The sequence below is a fragment of the Chelmon rostratus genome, chromosome 23 (genome assembly GCF_017976325.1).
Source record: "Chelmon rostratus isolate fCheRos1 chromosome 23, fCheRos1.pri, whole genome shotgun sequence".
Lineage (NCBI taxonomy): Eukaryota > Metazoa > Chordata > Actinopteri > Chaetodontiformes > Chaetodontidae > Chelmon > Chelmon rostratus.
In genome coordinates this window covers 10,899,459-10,918,088 of record NC_055680.1, presented here as the reverse complement: position 1 = coordinate 10,918,088, position 18,630 = coordinate 10,899,459, and the positions used below count along the sequence as shown (strand labels likewise).

Here is an 18,630-nt window from a genome sequence, read left to right as displayed (position 1 = left end):
CACAACTACGTTTTGCTGTCAAAAATACAAATCCCCAGCAGAGGGCGCCATCATTTCATGATGGAACTTGTCAAAAGGAAAGACAAAAACCACTCAGAGTAACGACGCATTAAAACAAAATACATTTCTTTTTAATCAAGATTGAGTACAAAATATCACATTTTAACGTATAACAGTGTCAGGTTGCAGCCTGCATGATTGAGTGCAAGGTCTAATCACAGACTGCCAGGAAAACATGGTTAAGACAAACATTTTTCACATTTCAGCAATTAAAAAAGCTAAATTATTCATCAGCTGCCAGTAACCAGCAGGTCACAGTGATCGTGTTGTCTCTGCTCTATGAGCCTGGTGTTTATTCAGCTGTTCTCAAAGCCAAACATCTCTGACCTACAAACACAGTCTTGGCTTTGGGTTTACAAAAAGTACAAACTTATGCAAGCAATGATTTTATGGTAGGAAAATGCACTTGTATTTCTGCCCAGTGATGCACTGGTGTAAAGTCAAAGTCCTGAGGCTGAAAGAGTCGCTGGAAACAGTACTGGTGTCTGCAGCTCATTGTAAATGTTCACAGTGAGCAGCACAAAAGGCTTCAGCTAATCATTAAGAAATTCAGTTTCTTTCATTCATAATCTACATTCACAAATTACACAGAAGTGTAAGACCACAGAAGACCAATCACAATTTGTTTTTTTGTAAAATTTGGAAGAACACCAATAAAGCACAATATTAGCTGTAACACTAAAGGACTTATGACAGGCCCTGCGTCATTACCGGAGGCTCTGTCTTGTAGAGTGGCCTTAAATAAAAATCTAGTTATTATTTCAGATACTGTGCACATATAGTGCATGTTTTTAAATATTTCTTAAAATGCTGGACATACATACCACAGGAGGCTCATCATTGTTTACAAGGTGTCCGTGAAAAATAATGTTGTCATGTGTAGCCATAGTATTTACCAGTTAGTTGGAGATGATGGCGTACATACACAATAAATGGGACAGGGGCCCTGTAGGGGGGCCAAGAGTGAATTAATCCAGTCATGCTGATCAGCTGTGTCTATTGTGCTATGTCATCTGTGCCTCCTTAAAATAATATATCACTAGATATATAAGTGAAAGTTAAAGACTAATCATGTCCGTGCAAAATTTAAATATGCTGGTCTGTCTTACAGACACAAACCTTACATTCACACAAACCAAGACAATAAAATAGTTTTCTGCTTCTTATGAAACATTGATGGTATGTGTAATAATAATAATATTAATAACTTGCATGTGCTGTGCATGCACAGTTACCACACATCTGTTTATTGCTAAATAAAGTATTTAAATGCCCAGTATTTCCTTTTAGGCTGATTGTGGCCTAAAAGTTAAACTGAGGTTACGATGTGTAACAGGATGAGGAACTTATTGGCCCCTTTATGCTGTCAGTTTTCACAGTAAGCTTCTTTCTTTGGGTCCAAATCTCTGAGGTATAATGCAAACACATGTGCAGCAGCCTACGAACTGATGGTGTCTTTTGGTGCATCGTTACATTGGCTGGATGAAGAGTGTTAATTAGGCTCTTGAACCCTTAAACCTCCACAGTGTTGCAGATTATAAAGCCTGATTATTTCACAAGATCATCACTAAAGTCCTCGATGAATCACGCTGAAGACAAACTATTCATCTGTTCCAACTCTGAATTTAAACCCATATCTTTGTCGTCGTGGCGGGAACATCTTTGAGGAGGAGGTGGATCTGTCCAGGAGAAGTAGTGCGGCAGGGTGGCAAAGGTTAAAGTACTAAGAATGAGGAAACCGCCAGCCACTATGAAGGAAGTGATGTAGTTGCCTGTGACGTCCTTTAGAAACCCTTGGAACATGGAGACAGGAGAAGATGTTCAGAACATAAATGCACCGCATAATGCTAGCCTCATGCTAATAAAGAAAAATACTGGTTGCAACGTACACTAGAAGTCACTCTGATTGTAAAATTGTGGTTTTACTCTGAAGTGAACAGTGTTGTGTTGACTCGTGTTTAATCAATCAAAAATCCACACAGGGGTCTTATTGCTGTGACGCTTGTTTTTTAGCAAGAGTTTTGAATTGTCTGTTCAACTACAAAACAAAGTATCTGTTTCTCTGTTTCTGAGTGACAAGAGGTAAAAAAAAATGTGGAGAGAAAGTTGAGATGGACTTAAGTTTTCACTGCAGGCATTTTCACTTGTCAAACACAGGTGAAACTAGTAACTTTAATTGCTGCTGAAGCAGAGCCATCGTCAATGTTATTAGTGTCACCTGTTCTTTTCATGCAGTTTCAGATTTTAAATTGACTATACAAAGCGCCACCCTTTCACTTATTCTTTTCCTGACGGTATTCTCTATGAGTGACACAAATTCTCAGCTGAGGGAAGACGTTTTTCATGCAAACTTGCTGAGCCGTACGTTAATGTCAGTGAACAAAACCATGTAATTACAGCAGTGCAAACTGTGGACATCACGTTGTGTTTTTTGCCATGGAAATCTGCATGAATTCAGTTGGTGATGCAGAAAATCATTTTTTCCCTGTTGGCCTCAGGTAATATTAACACTTTTACACAGTTTGTGCATAATTTTACCCAGCACATCATCTATACACTAAACGAATGATGAAGGCACAGCAACTACAGAATGTTTTTAATGCTTGGTCCTGATTTGCTGTTTTACACTGCTGGTATTGCAGAAAACAGATTATAAAATGGATTATTATATTAGTACTTATCAAAGATATTATTCCATGAATAAAGTTCATGTCACTTTCATTTGGCCTAAAACGTAGGTGTTTTCCACATATGCTTCATTATGAGAAGGAGTCAGAACTAAGTGCAGTTCCGGAGTGTATATACTTTTGTATTGGGGCAGAGATATAAAACACTGAGACATACATTATATCTAAAAAACAAAAAAAAACACTGAATCTATCCAAGTGGCTAAATGCCACTGGAAGTAGGTGAGAAAACAGGGTTGTTTTTGTGGTGAGGCTGGCAGTGTATGTGTGTCAGTATGAAAAAAAATAAAAGGGGTAAGAGACCTAGCTGAGCCCTGTTACTCCTATTAATGTTTGACTTCTTTTTGCTTCGTGTGTCAAATAAGGTGACATGACCTACATTGGGAGATATAATTATGCACTATCCCAGTCAGCTTCCTCGAGTTGCTCATACCTGACAGAGGTGTCCCCAGAAGTCCCGCGCCGCTCTCGAGCAGCTGCAGCAGCCCGAGGGCCCCCATCAAGCGCTCCACACCCACAATCTTGGGCACCACCGCGAAGACCACTGAGGTCAGCGTCCCAGAGCAGAAGCCGTAGAAGAGGCTGATCACCATCAGCGCAGCGTAGGATCCGGACAAGGTGCTCACAGGCAGCAGCATGATGAACACTCCTGCCAGCGTTGTCCACAAGCTCAGTAAATGAATCAGCCGAAAGCGACCCAGGTCTGCGAACCAGCCTGACACTACACGGCCCAAAATGTCTGAAGCGCCAGCAGCTGACATGACGAAAGCAGCTTGGTACTCCGAGAAGCCAGTCTGGCGGCTGTGGGCCACCAGGTGGAAATATGGCACGAAGTAGCCAACGTTAAGAAGAGAGACGCCAAGGGTGTAGGTCAAATAAGGCCTCTCGAGGAGCAGGGACAGCTCCAGGTAGGAGGAGACTCTGTGCAGCAGGGAAGCACATGATGGTCTGCTCTCTGAATCTGCCTGGGGAAGGAAAGGAAGGAAATGCTGAGCTTCACTTCACAGTTTTTTCATGATAAAAGCATTTCTCTCTCAATACAGCTCCAGCCAGCTTTAAGACAGTATGCAGAACTGATGCAGCATGAATGACTTAATGACTTAAAGGCAATTTTATGCAAGGTCTTTTTAAAAGGGGAAAATATTCTTTTTAGACTTTTTCTAAAGTTTTCTTAGGGACTATTTCAGCACGTGACTTTAGTAGTGCAATTGTCTGACTTTTGAGGTTGTGATGTGTGGCATCAATGAGCAGCACTTGGTTAGATAAAGTCTCTGTGGGAAATGGAGCAGCTTCCCTTCATGTAGAACAGCATATTGTGTGAGATTATGATACTGTGGGGTAACAAATTCTTGCTAAGACACTTTTCAAAGTGGTAAAGATGTATTTTCATCTTTTACTTAATCCAATTTCTGTGTTGTGTAACTATAAGCTGATACAACAGATGAAGACAGCACAGTCTTGTCCCACCTTTGCTGGGGCTTTAGGGCGTCGCTTTGGACGGACGAGGGCCCCGCAGGGCACAATGTTGAGGCTGAGACCCCCCAGAATCAGAAGGGCCCCTCGCCAGGCGTACGTCTCCACCAGCAGCTGGAAGAGTGGATTGAAAGCAAAGGAAGAGATCCCAACGCTGGAAAACGCCAGTCCCAACGCCAGGGCGCGCCGCCGAGTGAAGTTAGCCATGACTGTAGCTACCATGGGAGTGAAGACCAGCCCCCAGCCCAAACCTGGAGGAGAGGGGAGGGAAGAAGCACTGTGAGAGGTCACGTTATTCACCTGCCGTTAACTTGGCTAACAGCATCTAGCATCTAAAAGTTAAGATAACTTAATTTAAAGGTAACTAAATGAGTTACTTTAACATTTGTTTAAAGACTCTGATTACCTGAAATGGCACCCATAGTGAGGTAGAGGTGAACAAGACAGGTGGCCCGGGAGGCAAGTATGAGGCCGAGTCCAGAGAGACAGCCCCCCGTCATCACCACTATCCGCGTGTCATATGCATTACAGAGTGCTGCACCCAACGGACCTGCGAAACAAACACATACACACACACATCTCCATCAGTCAGGACTATTTACCACAAAGACAAATTACTGCAGTCAATTTACCAACTGCAATGTGCTGTGAAGACAGCTTTGTTTTTATCTTGTGCTTTGTTCAGTGCTCCTTTTATTCAAACCAGAAAAGATCGTACGATTGCCACATCTTCATTTCATCATCTTCATTATTTTCCCTTAAGTGCTTGTCAGGTTGGTAAATCATCTTAGTCTACACAGTGACATATATATTCTGCATCAGACTGATCCAACTCTTGTTGGAAGCTATATGATGTTTACACTGGGTGAACATGTTTATTATGGCTACACAATTCCATCAAATGAAACCTTCTGGGTGTTTTATGCATCCTTTCCTCTAAACTCAGCCTGACAGATATGGCATCTTTGGAAACTACCCCACTACAATTTTACATAAAGTCCTATGGGGTTGAACAATGTTTGGCTTTACAGCATGAGTTTGTAATGAGTGACCCACTGGTGCTTGTTAAAGGGTTAATGAGTTGCAGCCCCTTTTTCACAACTCAAAACGGCTCAGAAATTTTAAAAAATCCTTTCATAAACTCACTTCCCTCTCTTAGTTGCACATTTTCCTGTGTAATTAGTGTAGATTTAACAATACAAATCATACATGCTCATGTCTATTACTGGATAACAGAACGACAACTAGTTCTGCAAAGATTAGCTAATTTGTCGATGGACACAACTGTGATAATTGATTAAATCATTTATCCAGCTGCTTTTCTCGTTTTCTGTTAACAGATTAATCACTAATGAAAACAGATACATTTACAAACAACATACTCATTCTTCAACAGAGTGACTCACTGAAGAACTGCTGTGAAGCCAGGCCAATGGATGAGATCCAGGAGATGGCCTGAGCGCTCTCATCAAAGTACTGCACAAACTCTACAAAGAAGATCCCCAAGCTGCGCATCAGGCCGAACACGAGGCTCGTGCTGACGAACAGGGCACCGACCAGCACCCAGCCCCAGCCTCCATCCGGGCCCTCTGCCTCATCGCTCTGGCTCTCTGCTTTGGGCTTGAGGTTAGACATGTCTGGTCTGTAAAATTTAAATAAATGCAGGTCAGCGGTGAGGAAGGCAAGCTGGAAGCAGGAGGAAGCACCAAGAGCAGGAAGATATAAGCCTAAGGAAATCCAAGTGGTATCTCTTTCCTGTAGTATCAGTGCAGCTGCTCAGACTCTCTCTGTGGTTGTCAAAAGCCATAATGATTAACTTCCCACAGGCCAACAGATTCTCTGGTTGTGCTACGTAAGTGTGACAATTCTGCTAAACAAGTTGGCCTTCATTGAGAAGATAAAGGTGAGAGGTGAACTGAGAAGTGTTCAAAGATCACCTGTGAAGAAATCTCTGTGGTGTCAATAGTGAAAGGAAAGAAAGCCTCCCCATCAACTTTCTCTAGATTTGTTTTAAGATTTCTGTGGATTCAGTGGATATAAAGCAGTCTGCAGAAGTGAGAGACAATACACATGGCTTATTTCTGCATTTAAGTAGTCATTTATGTTGTAATAAGACTATTACACTAAAATCATGACTACAGCTCCATTCAACACCACTGTCCCCAAGCTGGCAACCAAATTGCTTGACCTGGGTCTCAGTAACTCACTGTTCATGTAAATACGACTGCATCTCAACACACCTATCAAACAAAATCATTTGTTATAACAGTGGTGGGACTGATCTCAAATCAGTACCACCTTCGAGGACCTCTCTCCCCTAAACATCACAGGAGTAGAAGTGGAGAGGATTTCCAGCTTCAAGTTTCTGGGAACTCACATCGCAAAGGCGCTTACATGGACAGTAAACCCCCTGCTCTGCAAAAATGGCTTATACTTACACATACAGACACTTACGAAAACCCAACTCTGTCCTTGAAGTTGCCCTTCTACCACTGCACTATAGAGAGTTCAGCAGAGCTCTCTAAAAGAAACCCAGTGCAGAAAATAATTGGACGTCTGTTTTCCTCACTGGAAATCATCTTCAGCTCACACTACCCCCGCAGAGCCAGCAGCATTCTGAAGGACGCAACTCGCCCCCAACATCCTCCCCTCTCTCCACTGCCATCTGGAAGGCACTGCAGGGCCTGAAAGAGCCACACTTCCAGGCTCAAAAACAGCTTTTACCCCAAAGCCATCAATGAACTGAACTCCACAAAACACCATTCCCCCCACAACACACCACACTAACAGCTGGAGTAGTGTTTCCATACAGTGAGGAAATGTGCATTAACCTAATTATCTCTATACAAAATGCAATAACATCTCTATAAAAAGGTGCAATAACACCTGGGACAATGTAAAAATAGTTGCTTCTGACAAGCAACTTCTTTTCATCTTTCTTTTTTATATTATTATTTATCTGTATGGCAGGTGCGTAAAGTGTGTGTGTGCATGTGGTGAATCTTAAATCAACCAGCAAATTTCATTGTGCAATGTGCAATGACAGTAAAGGCATTCAATTGTATGAAGAAATTGTCCTCTATTAGTCACATATAGGTCATTATGAAAATGCACATCTGTCACAGCATTTGGTACAACACTGAGACCATTAGGCGCTTATGAAGGATTTCCAAAGTCAGATGCACCTCTGTATGTTCCTTCTAACCATGACTTGCTCAGTATGGTGTCCAATGTTCGTAAATTTTAAAATAATCTTTTTTTTCCATTTCAGGGGTGGAAAATTTGATGCTTATATTCTCAACAGCTCAATTTTTAATCCACAAATAAAATAAAATAGAGCTTAAGTATCATATCATAACACACGTCCAGGATTCACAAATATGTAAAAGAATGTGTAGAAATTTCACCTATCCTTAGTTTGTATCAGCTGCTATCATCATTGCTTACTGCTCATTCAAAAACCTGAAAAACCCGTTTTTTCACTTCACACTTCAGCATTATCACATTTTTAAGAGAAAAAATGCTCCTCAGGCACCTTTTAAGCTGCTGACAGTAACGAGCTGATCACATGCATGCATCCTCTTTCAGCCCATAGTCAGGCCTCTGCAGCAGAAACTGCAATCAGCAAACAGTGCTGAGGTTTCTCTTCTGACATTGACCAGAACTTTCAGTTACTGCTGACAACATGCAGCCATTCTGGACTTTCTGTGATCTGCTATTGTCATAATGTCTTGCAGAAATTCCCCTATTTTTACTTTGATTGCTTTTTAATCAGCTGTCAGCTGTTTTCATGGAAACTGTTCCTCCTCTTTGACCTGACTGATCAGCACAGCGCACAGAGACAAAAAAGATTTGTCCTGCAGCAGCTTTCTGTTAATTTAACTGAAAAAAGTCAACAGTTTGCCAGATCATTAAAAATACACACTGTTGTGCTATTGTATCTAAGTGTCAGTATCAAGTAATGATAACAGTTCACTTTTTATTTCTGTTTGATATTTCTTCACAGAAACAGTGAGTTTATTCAGACAATAATTCAGATTATTTGTGCTGCTCAGCAGAGTTTTCCACTCTGTTGCTTAATTTGGTGATTTTCTGCAATGCACAGCACAGCAACTTGATCCATTCCTAACCTGGGTAATAACACTCAGTTCACTGCCGCAGGAATTACAGGAATTTGACCTAGCACTCTGTCAAACATGCATGAGCTGAGAGGCATCCCGAAATACACCAACGGCTCAAAAACCTGATTTCATATTGGGTTGAACGCTTTTTATGCACTGTATCTCTAAACTGTATTTTCACATGTACTGGATAATCAAAGAGATAGCTGTAGAATCAGGTGCAGGAGGATCACACACCAGATTTCAGTGAGGCAAAAGCTGCAGGAGAATGTCAAGTGTCACACTAGGATCATGTGCTTGCCTGTAGGTTTCATTTTGCATAGTATTTATTTTCTATGGCCAAACAAACATGAGAACTGCTGCAAGCAGCTCTGCACTGAAGCTGGCATTTTGACACAGAAAACTTCTCATTCTCAACTTTTATAGTGTTTATAGTAAGGGCTGTAGTCAAGTCAGTTTTATTTGCTCTAAATCACAATCGTACAGTAAACTGAATAAAAAGTAAAAGTAAATCCAAATTTTAAAGGAACTTTCAAAGGAACACAGTATTTCTAAAATCCTGTCGATGACCGGGCTTAAATTATGCCTTAACTAAATAAATATATAATTCAGGGTGAGCCCTTTCTGGGTTATTTTTTATGCAAATTAAAACTTTTCAAATTTAAAATGTATAAATGTATGAAATAATAGCTCTGCTTCTCTGCTCTGTGCTGAATCCAAACTTGTACACCACACTGGAAATCAATCTGGGTTTCACTTCATGAGTCACATAAATGATGATTAATTAGTCTGCTGCAGTTATAAAGATGTATTGATTGCATGGCCTTACACTACTGACATCAGGGTGTAATACACACATACGCACCTGCAAGCACCTCCGAGTCCACGGTCCTCCTTCAAGCAGCTGCAGCTTCATGCAGACAGTCTATAAGTGTCATTCATGGTTAATTACACAGCCAGGAGCAGGTAGACAGACGAGAACGCGCACTGGAAACTCAGCACGTGGCCTCTCCAATCATAACTCTACGTGAATGACGTGGTTTCACACGGCGCATGCGCACTGATCGTTCCACGCAGCTGTATTAATTACAACACGAACACTATCGTCGAACACACATATGTTTGGTGATACAGAGTTCATGCTAATGTATAAATTATTCTTCAACTGATGTTTGACGTAGCGGTGCGAGTGAGGTTATGATAACGTTTACCATTCAAAATTAACTGTTTCATAACCCGTGACCAACTGAAACCCTCTAAGACTAATCGTTTATGGCTGGAAAAACAAAATGTCAACGCACGTCCGTTAGCCTCACAGTCAATTAACTGGAAACAAGCCACAGCCAGGTAAGAGGAAGAGTTTACCTGGACTCTACTCACCCTCGGTTTGTCAGCTTTCTCTGGGGCAGCGCATTGTCCACAGTTGAACTTCACTGTGGTGAACAGCAAAATGAAAGCAAGTCCCAGTCATTAAGAGCCACAGGGAGCAAGTTCAACAGTCACTACGGAGTAAACCGGCCGCGGAACGCGCGTGCGCAGTCTTCACGGGACCGCGCGCATTGGGCATATCGGATAATAGCTCACGCGCGAAAATGCCCGTGTGGACAGTTGTTTTTTTTTTTACTGTTAACACTTGTGGATATTAACCTTTTTATTGATCGTTGTCAGCCGTTCCTTTAATCAATTACATTTGAACATTTCTCCAATATAGGAACAAACTTCGTCTTGAGTGGCAGTGGTCTAAATAAAATAACACACATTGGGAGATTTAAAAATTACACTTGGTGGAGTGTTTCTAGTACATACTTACTACATACTAAAATCTCGCGTCAGAGAGTAATATATTCTAAATAATTTTGTCCAGCCAACAATTGGGCTAACCCTTTTGGTTCTCAAGTTTGTAATTCTCTCCATAGCAGAAATATTTTACACCAGGTCAATCCATTCATCAACACCATGCATTTATTGAGTCTAGTTTATTAACTGGTCAATATTTTAATTCATCTTCCAGAAAATGATGGATGTTTGTCAAAAATGAATACAAAATGTAAACCATTTAATGAATCTCGAAGTCCTGCATAATTGGGTTTCTCCTCATCTAGAAAAGTCATGAGAGGATCAGATCAACACAGGATTAAAACACTGTGTTCCACTTTGTTCTCCTGACATTTGAGACTTACTGTACAGACTTAACTGTACAGCTCAAGGTCAAAGGCCAGCAACAGGGATCAGCCTGAATATAGCTTGAATTCTACAGTACGAGTTGGATCAGGGCCAGGATTCTACTGGATCCTAATTAAAGCCAAGCCATATTTGAAAGAGGTTAGTTTACACGTATACCTGCCTCTTCCAGTTTTTTTTCCTGCAGGGGTTTTTGGTAGATTTTTTCCTGATCCGAATCCGGGTCTAAGGATAGAGGACGTTGTATGCTGTGCAAATTATGAAGCCCCTTGAGGCAAATTTCTGATGATCTTATACAAATATTTAAAAAAAAACAACCAGTAAGAGGGAGGATCCCCTGTTGGCAACCAGGAAGTCGTCAGTTGTTGGAAATGCTGTTGAAACTTAATGTAACATGAGTTACATTAAAACCACCCTTAAATCACCTGTTGATCTCACTTTGGTCCCTCAGTTCAGTTATTTCATGTCAGCACTTTTACATGATCACAGCATATAACAAAACACGGAGGTGAAATGACAAAAATGACACATATTTACGGATCATTTTGCAAATGTCACACAAAAAGCAGCTTTCTACCACAGAGGCAGAGGGACAGAGATTAAAGAGACAAGGCAGAGAGAATGTGGTGAAAATCTGAATCACTTGGCTTCATATAACAGCCACATGGCTTTCCACGTGCTGAACACCAGAGGGAGGCAGCCATACAGCCTAAAATGTCATAGGCATGAAGACTACTTTTAGATTGTGACTGGCGTGGAGGAAAATGTTGTGCTCAGTGGCCACTTTATTAGGTAAAGTTCTGCTGTTGTTGACACTGTCACAGAGGGGTTAATCAAATCATATGTTTCATTACTTAGATCATTGTTAATGATGCTGTTACTGGACTGCATTATATTGACAGGTGTGTCTGTATAAAAGTAGAAGCACCTATCACAATAATGTGTAATACAGGTCAACAGCACAAAATAATATGACATCAGGAACATACATTTACTGTGAGTGAATTCACACATTTCCAAAGGTGTCAACACAAACGGAAAATTAGCTTTGTAAAGGTTGAATGCTTTGTTTGCATATCAAAGCAAATGTTCACAGTGTGACAATTATTCTGTGTTATGTGTAAAGAATGACCACTGGGGCATAAGCCCTGTGTCTCAATCTAGCTATAATTCCTTTGTTATTACAGTTGATACATGATGCTTATTAGTCAAGTTAACGAAATAGCCGCAAACCTGCTGACACACAACAAACACTGTGGCGGAATATTATTCCCCATTAGCAGCACCAGTCGGTCATGAGAGCCTGTGGAAGTGCTGATAGAGGTTTCTCTCCTACATCTCACTTGACTAAATGTTGAAGAGTGGATGCGTATACAGCAGTATATGTATGTCTATTATGGGGACTTTTTCTACCCATAAGGAAGGTGAGTCCCCACAGTCTGACCATGTAAACAGATTTGCAGACATACACACTCTCTCTCTCACACACACACACACAGTTTAAGCTGCCTGTCTGCATGGACACAACTTGCATAAGGGTTGTGAGTTTGGTTCCATTTTAGTTTTATGTTCCCAGAGAAGGAAAACACTTCTCCGAATCATGTTGGTACAAAAAATCCATTGGAGGAATTAAGTTGCCATCCTGGATTTTGTGCAGTTTCAATAAAATTACCAAAAGATCTCCAGTAATACTCACTTCCTGAAATAATACACACATTTCCCACTTCTTGAAATGTGACTTACATGCAGTAAGTCCTCTTTTCGGACAAACTCTATGTGACTTCTTGAATTGATTTGTGGGCAGACTCCTGACAAGCTGGCCATGAATTGACGAAGGGGAAAAGCTACATGTTACAGGTTCCATTTTTTTTAGCTGAGGAGGGGGGGACGGAGGTTGGAAAGTCCCGTCAAACTTCCAACATTTGTCTGTTGAACCTGGACAATGAGCCCAGCTAGCCACAACTCATCAGCGAGCAGGAAGCGGGGGATGACAGAGGGTGGGAGAGTTCAGCGGGAGTCTGCAGCCCCTCCATGGTCGACCCCCTCGCCCTCGGGAAGCACCAGTGAGCTCACACACGTGTTGTCGGCTGGCAGCGTGAGTAGCCGGCGTTAGGAGCCTGGAGGAAACAGGTGCCCTCGGCTTCATTGTTTCCACAAAAGCGCCAAGAAATAAACAAAATCTGGAAAATGGCGGGACGGATTTGACTTAACAGAAGGCGTGATTCATGGGCAGAAAAAGTGTGTTAATGAGAGGAAGGAAGTCCAGGGAGGAGAAAGGTTGAAGGAGAGAAGTGTGGCAGAGAGAGCAGGGTTTACGTCGTCTGGTCAGCACTTTGTGACCATTTTCATATAAGTTCTTTTATTCCAGAGACGGGAGTTCACAGTTTCACCATTTGTTTGCACATCATACATAGCATTACATTTGTCACATCATGATGTTAAATGAGACACTGAGCACCAGAGCTCCAATTGATATAAAAATGATTTAATTTAAATTGTACAAAACCATCTTTGTCCAGCAAATTAACTCATACACAAATGTAATATTATCAATTATCCAATTGTTTACAGTCGTCTTATTCTAATTGTTCATGTCAGAAAACAATCTATCATTTTATTTTAAACTCAGTACAAGACAAGAAGTCCTTTGCCTGCTTGGACTATAAAAGCAGCTATCACTGCATACTTTATTTTCTTAAAGAACACGCAGGCCCCAGGCCTCAAGATTAAACTAAATCTGAGTTAAATACACATTAAAGAAGAAGATTTCAGTAACTTAACACTGATTAAGTGCTTTTCAACAAATGATAGAATTTAATTTACGTACTCCAAAAACTCTCCTTCCAAAAACTTGCTTAATCTTTCCTTCGAATCATTCACATGCTCATTCTTCTTCAAAATTCAGTGTACACACATCCCAAAAAGTCTGATTCCTTTCTTCCTATCCCCTTCACAGACCTTCAAAAACACTTTTCTTAACATCATCTCATCTCAGAAAACCTACCCAGAACTTCTAATCAACCTTATAGATCCACGCTAATAATTCTTAAGTGTGTTATGTCAGCTTCGAGCTCCACAACTCACCAAACGACGTGCTGATGCTAAAATTTACTTGTAAATGTTTCTCTTTCTCCAAACAGAATCAATTTTAGCATTTTTTTACAGGCCATCTAACCACTCTGTTAAAAGTTATAAATAACCAGCTCATATTAAAAACCAGGTGCTCATAATTTAAAGTTAAAATCATTCACCAAATGTCACATTTTCCGACAGATTTAGATGCTCAGTTATGGTTGTGATCAACGTGCTGGTTGTGATCATTGAGTCAAAGGTCAGAGCTCCTCAGCAGGCCTGCAGAATAGGCTGGTAGGGCTCGGTCAGGACCTTGTAGCGGATCTTGGTGTTGGTGACGGCCCCGTGCTTCTGCCGCAGGTGAAGACGCAGCTGACTCTTGTGGCGAAAGTGAAGGTCGCACTTCTCACACTGAAAAACAAGGCGCGAACAGATTAAACGGGCATGACCGGAAGAGATTTTCAGAGATTTTCTGTGTGCTGCACGCTGCGACTCAGGCTCGTTTCTGACTCACAGTGTAAGGCTTCTCTCCGGTGTGAATGCGCAGGTGGCTCTTCAGGGTCTGCAGGTGGCGGAAGCGGGTGCCACAGGTGTGGCAGGGGTACGGCTTCTCCCCTGTGTGGATCAGAACGTGGGCCCTCAGATGGGCGACCTAACACCAGGTAAAACCACACAAACAGAAGTGAGAAGCGTGTCAAGATTGGAAAAAAAAACGATCTCAGCACAGACTGACGGTATGTGTTTCCTGACCACAAGAAACTGGCTCCTTCATAATCCACTCTCTAAAATTACTTTTATTTTTCTCCACGCAGCTGCGTTCAAGCCTGACGTTCAAATACATGATTTCTTGTTAGGGTTCAAAATACTAGCATGAGGTTGTGCTTTCTTCCCTTTCTGGAAATTATTTGGAACAATCTGTCATTTGACTCTTTTTAATGAAATCCCGAATGACTAACTTACTTTTGAGTTTGACAGTCACTTTCATATTTACTCCGCCTTACAGGCACGTGCAGGACTTTTTATGAGGGAAAAGAGGAAACTGAGTTCTCTGAGAGGAAGTTCTAATATGTGCTTGCATGACTGACACATGATTTATAAGGTAGTGCACTTTAAAATCCACTCGAGCAGACACGCACACACAGACAGCTAGCCCTCACCTGAACAAATCGAGCTCCACAGGTGTCACAGCGGTAAGGCTTCTCTCCTGAGTGAATGCGGGAGTGAGTCTTCAGGTTGGCCGGTCGGTTGAACTGGGCGCCGCACACGTTACAGCGGTACGGCTTGTCGCCTGCCAGGGCCGAAGGTCGGCGTCAGGTGTTGGTTTTAAATACAGGAAATAAATGGGGAGGAGGTTTTCTATGGCCTCACCTGAGCAGACAGTCTTGGTCCCTTGAAGGTTGCCGGAACAACAGTAGGGCACATAGTAGCTCCCCCGCTTGATTGCATGTTGGTTGAGGTGGGCGGCTTCTGGATGAGTGGGGTGCAGGTTTGGGAAAATGTTGCAGGGTGAGACTGAGGAGGCAGACGAATAACAATGTAATAATGTGTTTAAAAGTAAAACTTTCTGCGATATGAAGGAGGCTTGGGTTATACCTGTTCCCTCCTTTTGAGTGGGAGGCAGTGTTGGGTGGTCCACAGAGGGGGGTGGCCCCAGGGGAGGGGCTCGGCCAGAACCCTCGTAGCAGGAGGCCTGCCCCTGTCTGATGAAGAAAGGGTCCATGATTACATATTTCTAGAAAGTCACAAACGTTTTATTTTCCTCTCTCATGATTCTCATGTTTCCAGTTTACCTATCAATCTGACCGGGCACTTCTCCAGACCACGCCTCTGCCGCTGCTTTGGGTGTCGAGCCCATCCTGTCGGCCATGGGTGGTGTGTGACTTTGTGGTTCCTCAATTTCTTCTTCCTTCACCGTGGTGGCCGAGCAGAGAGGGTTCAGGACGATGTACTTGTATTTTTTCCAGTTGCAAGCCTTGGGGTCTGGCGAAGCTTTGACATCACTCTGGAGAAATAAACAAAAGCTGGTTTAATTACTTTAATTTAAATGTAAAACAAAACTTCCCAGTGGTAATATGGAGTTAGTGAGAATTTTTCCTCTTAAGGCTCCTTATGTTTGGCAATGTTGTTGGTTTTACATTTTTAATCTTCTTAGTCTTCTTTAATCTCACCACAAGGTTTTTGTTGCAGGTGTTGGATTCTGCCGGAGAGTTTGGTTGGCAGCTGGAGCGGGCTGGGCTGTCTGGAGATGGAGTCGGGGTGCCCATGAGGGGCGACTCGGGCTCTCCTTTCAGCGCCTTTGACCCGGGCTGGCAGGTCGGGAAAGCCCCTGGCTTGAGAGAGCCCCCGATCTCCGCAGGGACCCTGCAGGAGAAACAGAGGAAGTGCTGCAATGAGCTAAACACTGACAACAGAGCAACACTTGTGACAATCTGTAAACACGAACCCACAGTGATAAGCAAAGAGGAAATGTAAGAGTCACACCCACAGAGCACTTTCTGCCAAATTCTGCTCACAGTTTACATAACGTAATTCTCCTACCTTGTTGCAACTGCTGTTGGGAGTAATCTCTGGGGTCCTGGATTGGGAAGGTCCCCTCCTTTGGGGGCTACAGAGGCAACAGACACCCTGGAGTCCAGCTCCAGTTGTGGGAGTCTTGCACTCATATTCTCCCTGCTGAAAAACAAAGAATCTGTTAACCTAAAAAGTGAAAAAAGTGCAAGATTGCACATTAAATTCAATCAAATTTTAATCTCAAGTATTCTTTCATCTACATAATCTGTTCTGGCCCAGTGGACGTTCTGTCCAGTCCCTCACCAGTGCAGCTGCATGAAATCCCTGCAGGTATCAGCCACGTGGTCCATCTGCAGGTAGGTTGCAGCAGTGAGCACCCCGGGGACGATGCTCGGTGTCAGGGGGAGGCGGGAGGTGTACATGAAGTCGAGCAGCAGGGAGATGCTGCATGGGTCCAAGGTGTCGGGGAGAGACACGGACATGAGCTGCTCCCCGCTGCCACCGCGTCCCTGAAGCAGCACACGGTGGGAGTACAGCGAGTAAAAGAACCCACTGCAGGGAGACAGGGAAAGACGGAAATACTTAAAGTGGGATAATAGTTTGGCTCAATTGCAGTGTTTTAAATAAGGGGGGAGATGAGGTAGACATGGTGGAAGAAGAAGACAATGGATGTCTCATGTGGAAAGCAGGAAAGAGTGAAGGAAAAACAAAAACTGAGAGCAAAAAACAACTATGAGTCAACCAGAGGAAAAGAGAAAAGATGTAGCATACAAAGAAAAACAACCAAGAAATTATTTTTCATTTCAACCAAACTCCTTTGAAAAGTGCACCACTCAGAGAAAACTTCACTCCTCCATGGCACAGTCTAAATTTTTTATGGATGCATCAACCTTTGCACCAACCTGCAGGCCACGAGCACAGCACAGTGCGCCCGCAGGTGGACGTTGCCGACAACCAGGCTGGCGTCGGTCAGGATGTTGCGGTGCCGCAGTTCATTCAGGTTCAGCAGCACGTCGTTGCAGTGGCGGGTGAACTCCTTCACGTACCCTTCAGCCGGGGCTGCAGCCCACACCTCCTGCCCCCTGTCGACCCTGTGTCCCTCCAACACTTCCATCATGCTCATCTGGATCTGAAGAGAAGCATCAGAAATGAAGCAAGCAAAGCAAAGCACATCATTTTCGTTGAATGTTTGGGTGAACAGATTTTTTTCCTTAAATGATGATGCACACTAATGACCCACCTATGTGTAATTGATAGAATAAATAGACTGGAGTGTCCCAGACACATCTGTTAGGTGAGACCAGCTCCCTACTCGTACCTGCATTAGGACAAAAAGGAGATACATCCACTTGATCCACTTGATCTTTATCATGAATACTATTTACATTACTACAGATATTAAGGGAGTTGCAAAAGGCAGCAAAGTTGTAATTACAGAGAGCTCATTAAGACATAAAATGCTGTGAAAAATCTAAAATTCAACCATTTTTAAGTCCGAAGTTGACTTTTCAGTTACCTAAAAGCAATTCAAATTAAAAAGGGACAGCCTCATCTAAGTAAACCTACATTTAACTGTAAACCCTTGAGGATTAATCAAGAAAGGACAAAATTATTAACAGCACTTAAAAGCCAATAAGTCAATCCAAGCAAGCTGTTATCACACAGCACATTAAACACGTGAATATTCTGAGAAAATCTGTGTCCAACTCACCCCGACCAGCAGGGACGAGACCTAACGAGTCCAGCACTGACGTCAAACCCCTCGGCTCAGCGTTCAGTCCGCAACCGAAGATGTGGAGCGGGGCCTCTTCCACAGCCTGCACTGGCTCTGATCAGCACTGTGAGAGGAGGCAGAGGGGAGGGAGCTCTTTATAATGTCGTGCAGGAAGCCCCCATACAACCAGAGTCTGCTCGTTTCCTCTTTCCTCAATGGCCCACGCGCACACTGGAAGCAACGCAGGAAAAGCCCTGTGTGGCCTAGACCCTGGGCTCCGGGTATTTTTAGTGGCTTATTAGTTTGTCTAAACCCCCATAGCTCTGAGCGAAGTAATGACAGGAAAGCATAGTGTGTTTTTGTGCCACGTTGAAAAAATATATATGAGGATCCTCGGGGAGATGCGGTACGTGCCTGTGCTATCCAGGGGTAAGGCAGAGAGCATCACCGTCCCCCCACCAACGCTTTCCTACCTTGCACCCCTCTCCAGGACAGAGGAAACTGTCCAACAGGAAGCTGGAAGAACAAATTATTGTTAGGTAAACAAGCTGTGCCCTCATTATTGAGATCTTACCAAGGGAGGGTTTTTTTGTTATTCAAGTTACACTCATATTTTGCTGCAACACAGATTCTGAAAAATTTGAAAGTTGTGAAAAGAAAAAAATGCAGTCCTCTGCAGATATCTGTGTTTACCAACAACAGCCCATGTATTAATCTCCTTTATACATTCATGTGTTCACAAAGTGGTGAACCTCGCTCCATCCTCGCTTGTGAACGACGGAGCCTTTCCAGGATGCTCCTCTCATACCCA

The 18,630-nt window shown here is 42.7% G+C and overlaps 2 protein-coding genes across 5 annotated transcripts; both read right to left on the bottom strand.

The window, feature by feature from the left end:
• Window positions 1-165: 165 nt before the first annotated feature.
• On the bottom strand, window positions 166-9,818 carry slc16a13 (solute carrier family 16 member 13). Of its 3 annotated transcripts, XM_041965038.1 has the most exons (7): window positions 9,722-9,775; window positions 9,207-9,266; window positions 5,627-5,862; window positions 4,627-4,770; window positions 4,215-4,471; window positions 3,181-3,712; window positions 166-1,853 (listed from the first exon to the last, which is right to left on the bottom strand). In XM_041965038.1, exons 3-7 carry the CDS (start codon window positions 5,853-5,855, stop codon window positions 1,645-1,647), a joined length of 1,371 nt encoding a protein of 456 aa, XP_041820972.1. In that variant the 5' UTR covers window positions 5,856-5,862; window positions 9,207-9,266; window positions 9,722-9,775; the 3' UTR covers window positions 166-1,644. The 3 variants fall into 3 exon arrangements, with proteins under 3 accessions (XP_041820972.1, XP_041820973.1, XP_041820971.1); XM_041965039.1 differs by lacking the exon at window positions 9,207-9,266 and having other exon boundaries at window positions 9,722-9,818; XM_041965037.1 differs by lacking the exon at window positions 9,722-9,775 and having other exon boundaries at window positions 9,207-9,566.
• Window positions 9,819-12,986: 3,168 nt separating this feature from the next.
• On the bottom strand, window positions 12,987-17,963 carry bcl6b (BCL6B transcription repressor). 2 transcript variants are annotated; one of them, XM_041965341.1, is made up of 12 exons: window positions 17,817-17,963; window positions 17,346-17,423; window positions 17,008-17,234; window positions 16,409-16,657; window positions 16,133-16,267; window positions 15,763-15,955; window positions 15,385-15,596; window positions 15,188-15,294; window positions 14,963-15,106; window positions 14,752-14,882; window positions 14,109-14,246; window positions 12,987-14,005 (listed from the first exon to the last, which is right to left on the bottom strand). In XM_041965341.1, the coding sequence occupies exons 3-12, from the start codon at window positions 17,226-17,228 to the stop codon at window positions 13,865-13,867; spliced, it is 1,671 nt and encodes a 556-aa protein (XP_041821275.1). In that variant the 5' UTR covers window positions 17,229-17,234; window positions 17,346-17,423; window positions 17,817-17,963; the 3' UTR covers window positions 12,987-13,864. The 2 variants fall into 2 exon arrangements, with proteins under 2 accessions (XP_041821275.1, XP_041821276.1); XM_041965342.1 differs by having other exon boundaries at window positions 14,963-15,061.
• Window positions 17,964-18,630: the final 667 nt, after the last annotated feature.

Bases quoted from the DNA above. Each gene is read 5' to 3' on its own strand.
- slc16a13 (XM_041965039.1), bottom strand. From the start codon at position 5,855: ATGTCTAACCTCAAGCCCAAAGCAGAGAGCCAGAGCGATGAGGCAGAG. The intron at 4,771-5,626 runs GTGAGTCACTCT...TTTGTTTCGCAG, and splicing joins GGCTTCACAGCAGTTCTTCA to GTCCGTTGGGTGCAGCACTC. The intron at 1,854-3,180 runs GTATGAGCAACT...CCATGTTCCAAG, and splicing joins TCTGGGGACACCTCTGTCAG to GGTTTCTAAAGGACGTCACA.
- bcl6b (XM_041965341.1), bottom strand. From the start codon at position 17,228: ATGAGCATGATGGAAGTGTTGGAGGGACACAGGGTCGACAGGGGGCAG. The intron at 15,295-15,384 runs GTAAACTGGAAA...TTTCTTCATCAG, and splicing joins GTGCCCGGTCAGATTGATAG to ACAGGGGCAGGCCTCCTGCT. The intron at 14,247-14,751 runs GTGAGGGCTAGC...ACCTGGTGTTAG, and splicing joins GTGGAGCTCGATTTGTTCAG to GTCGCCCATCTGAGGGCCCA.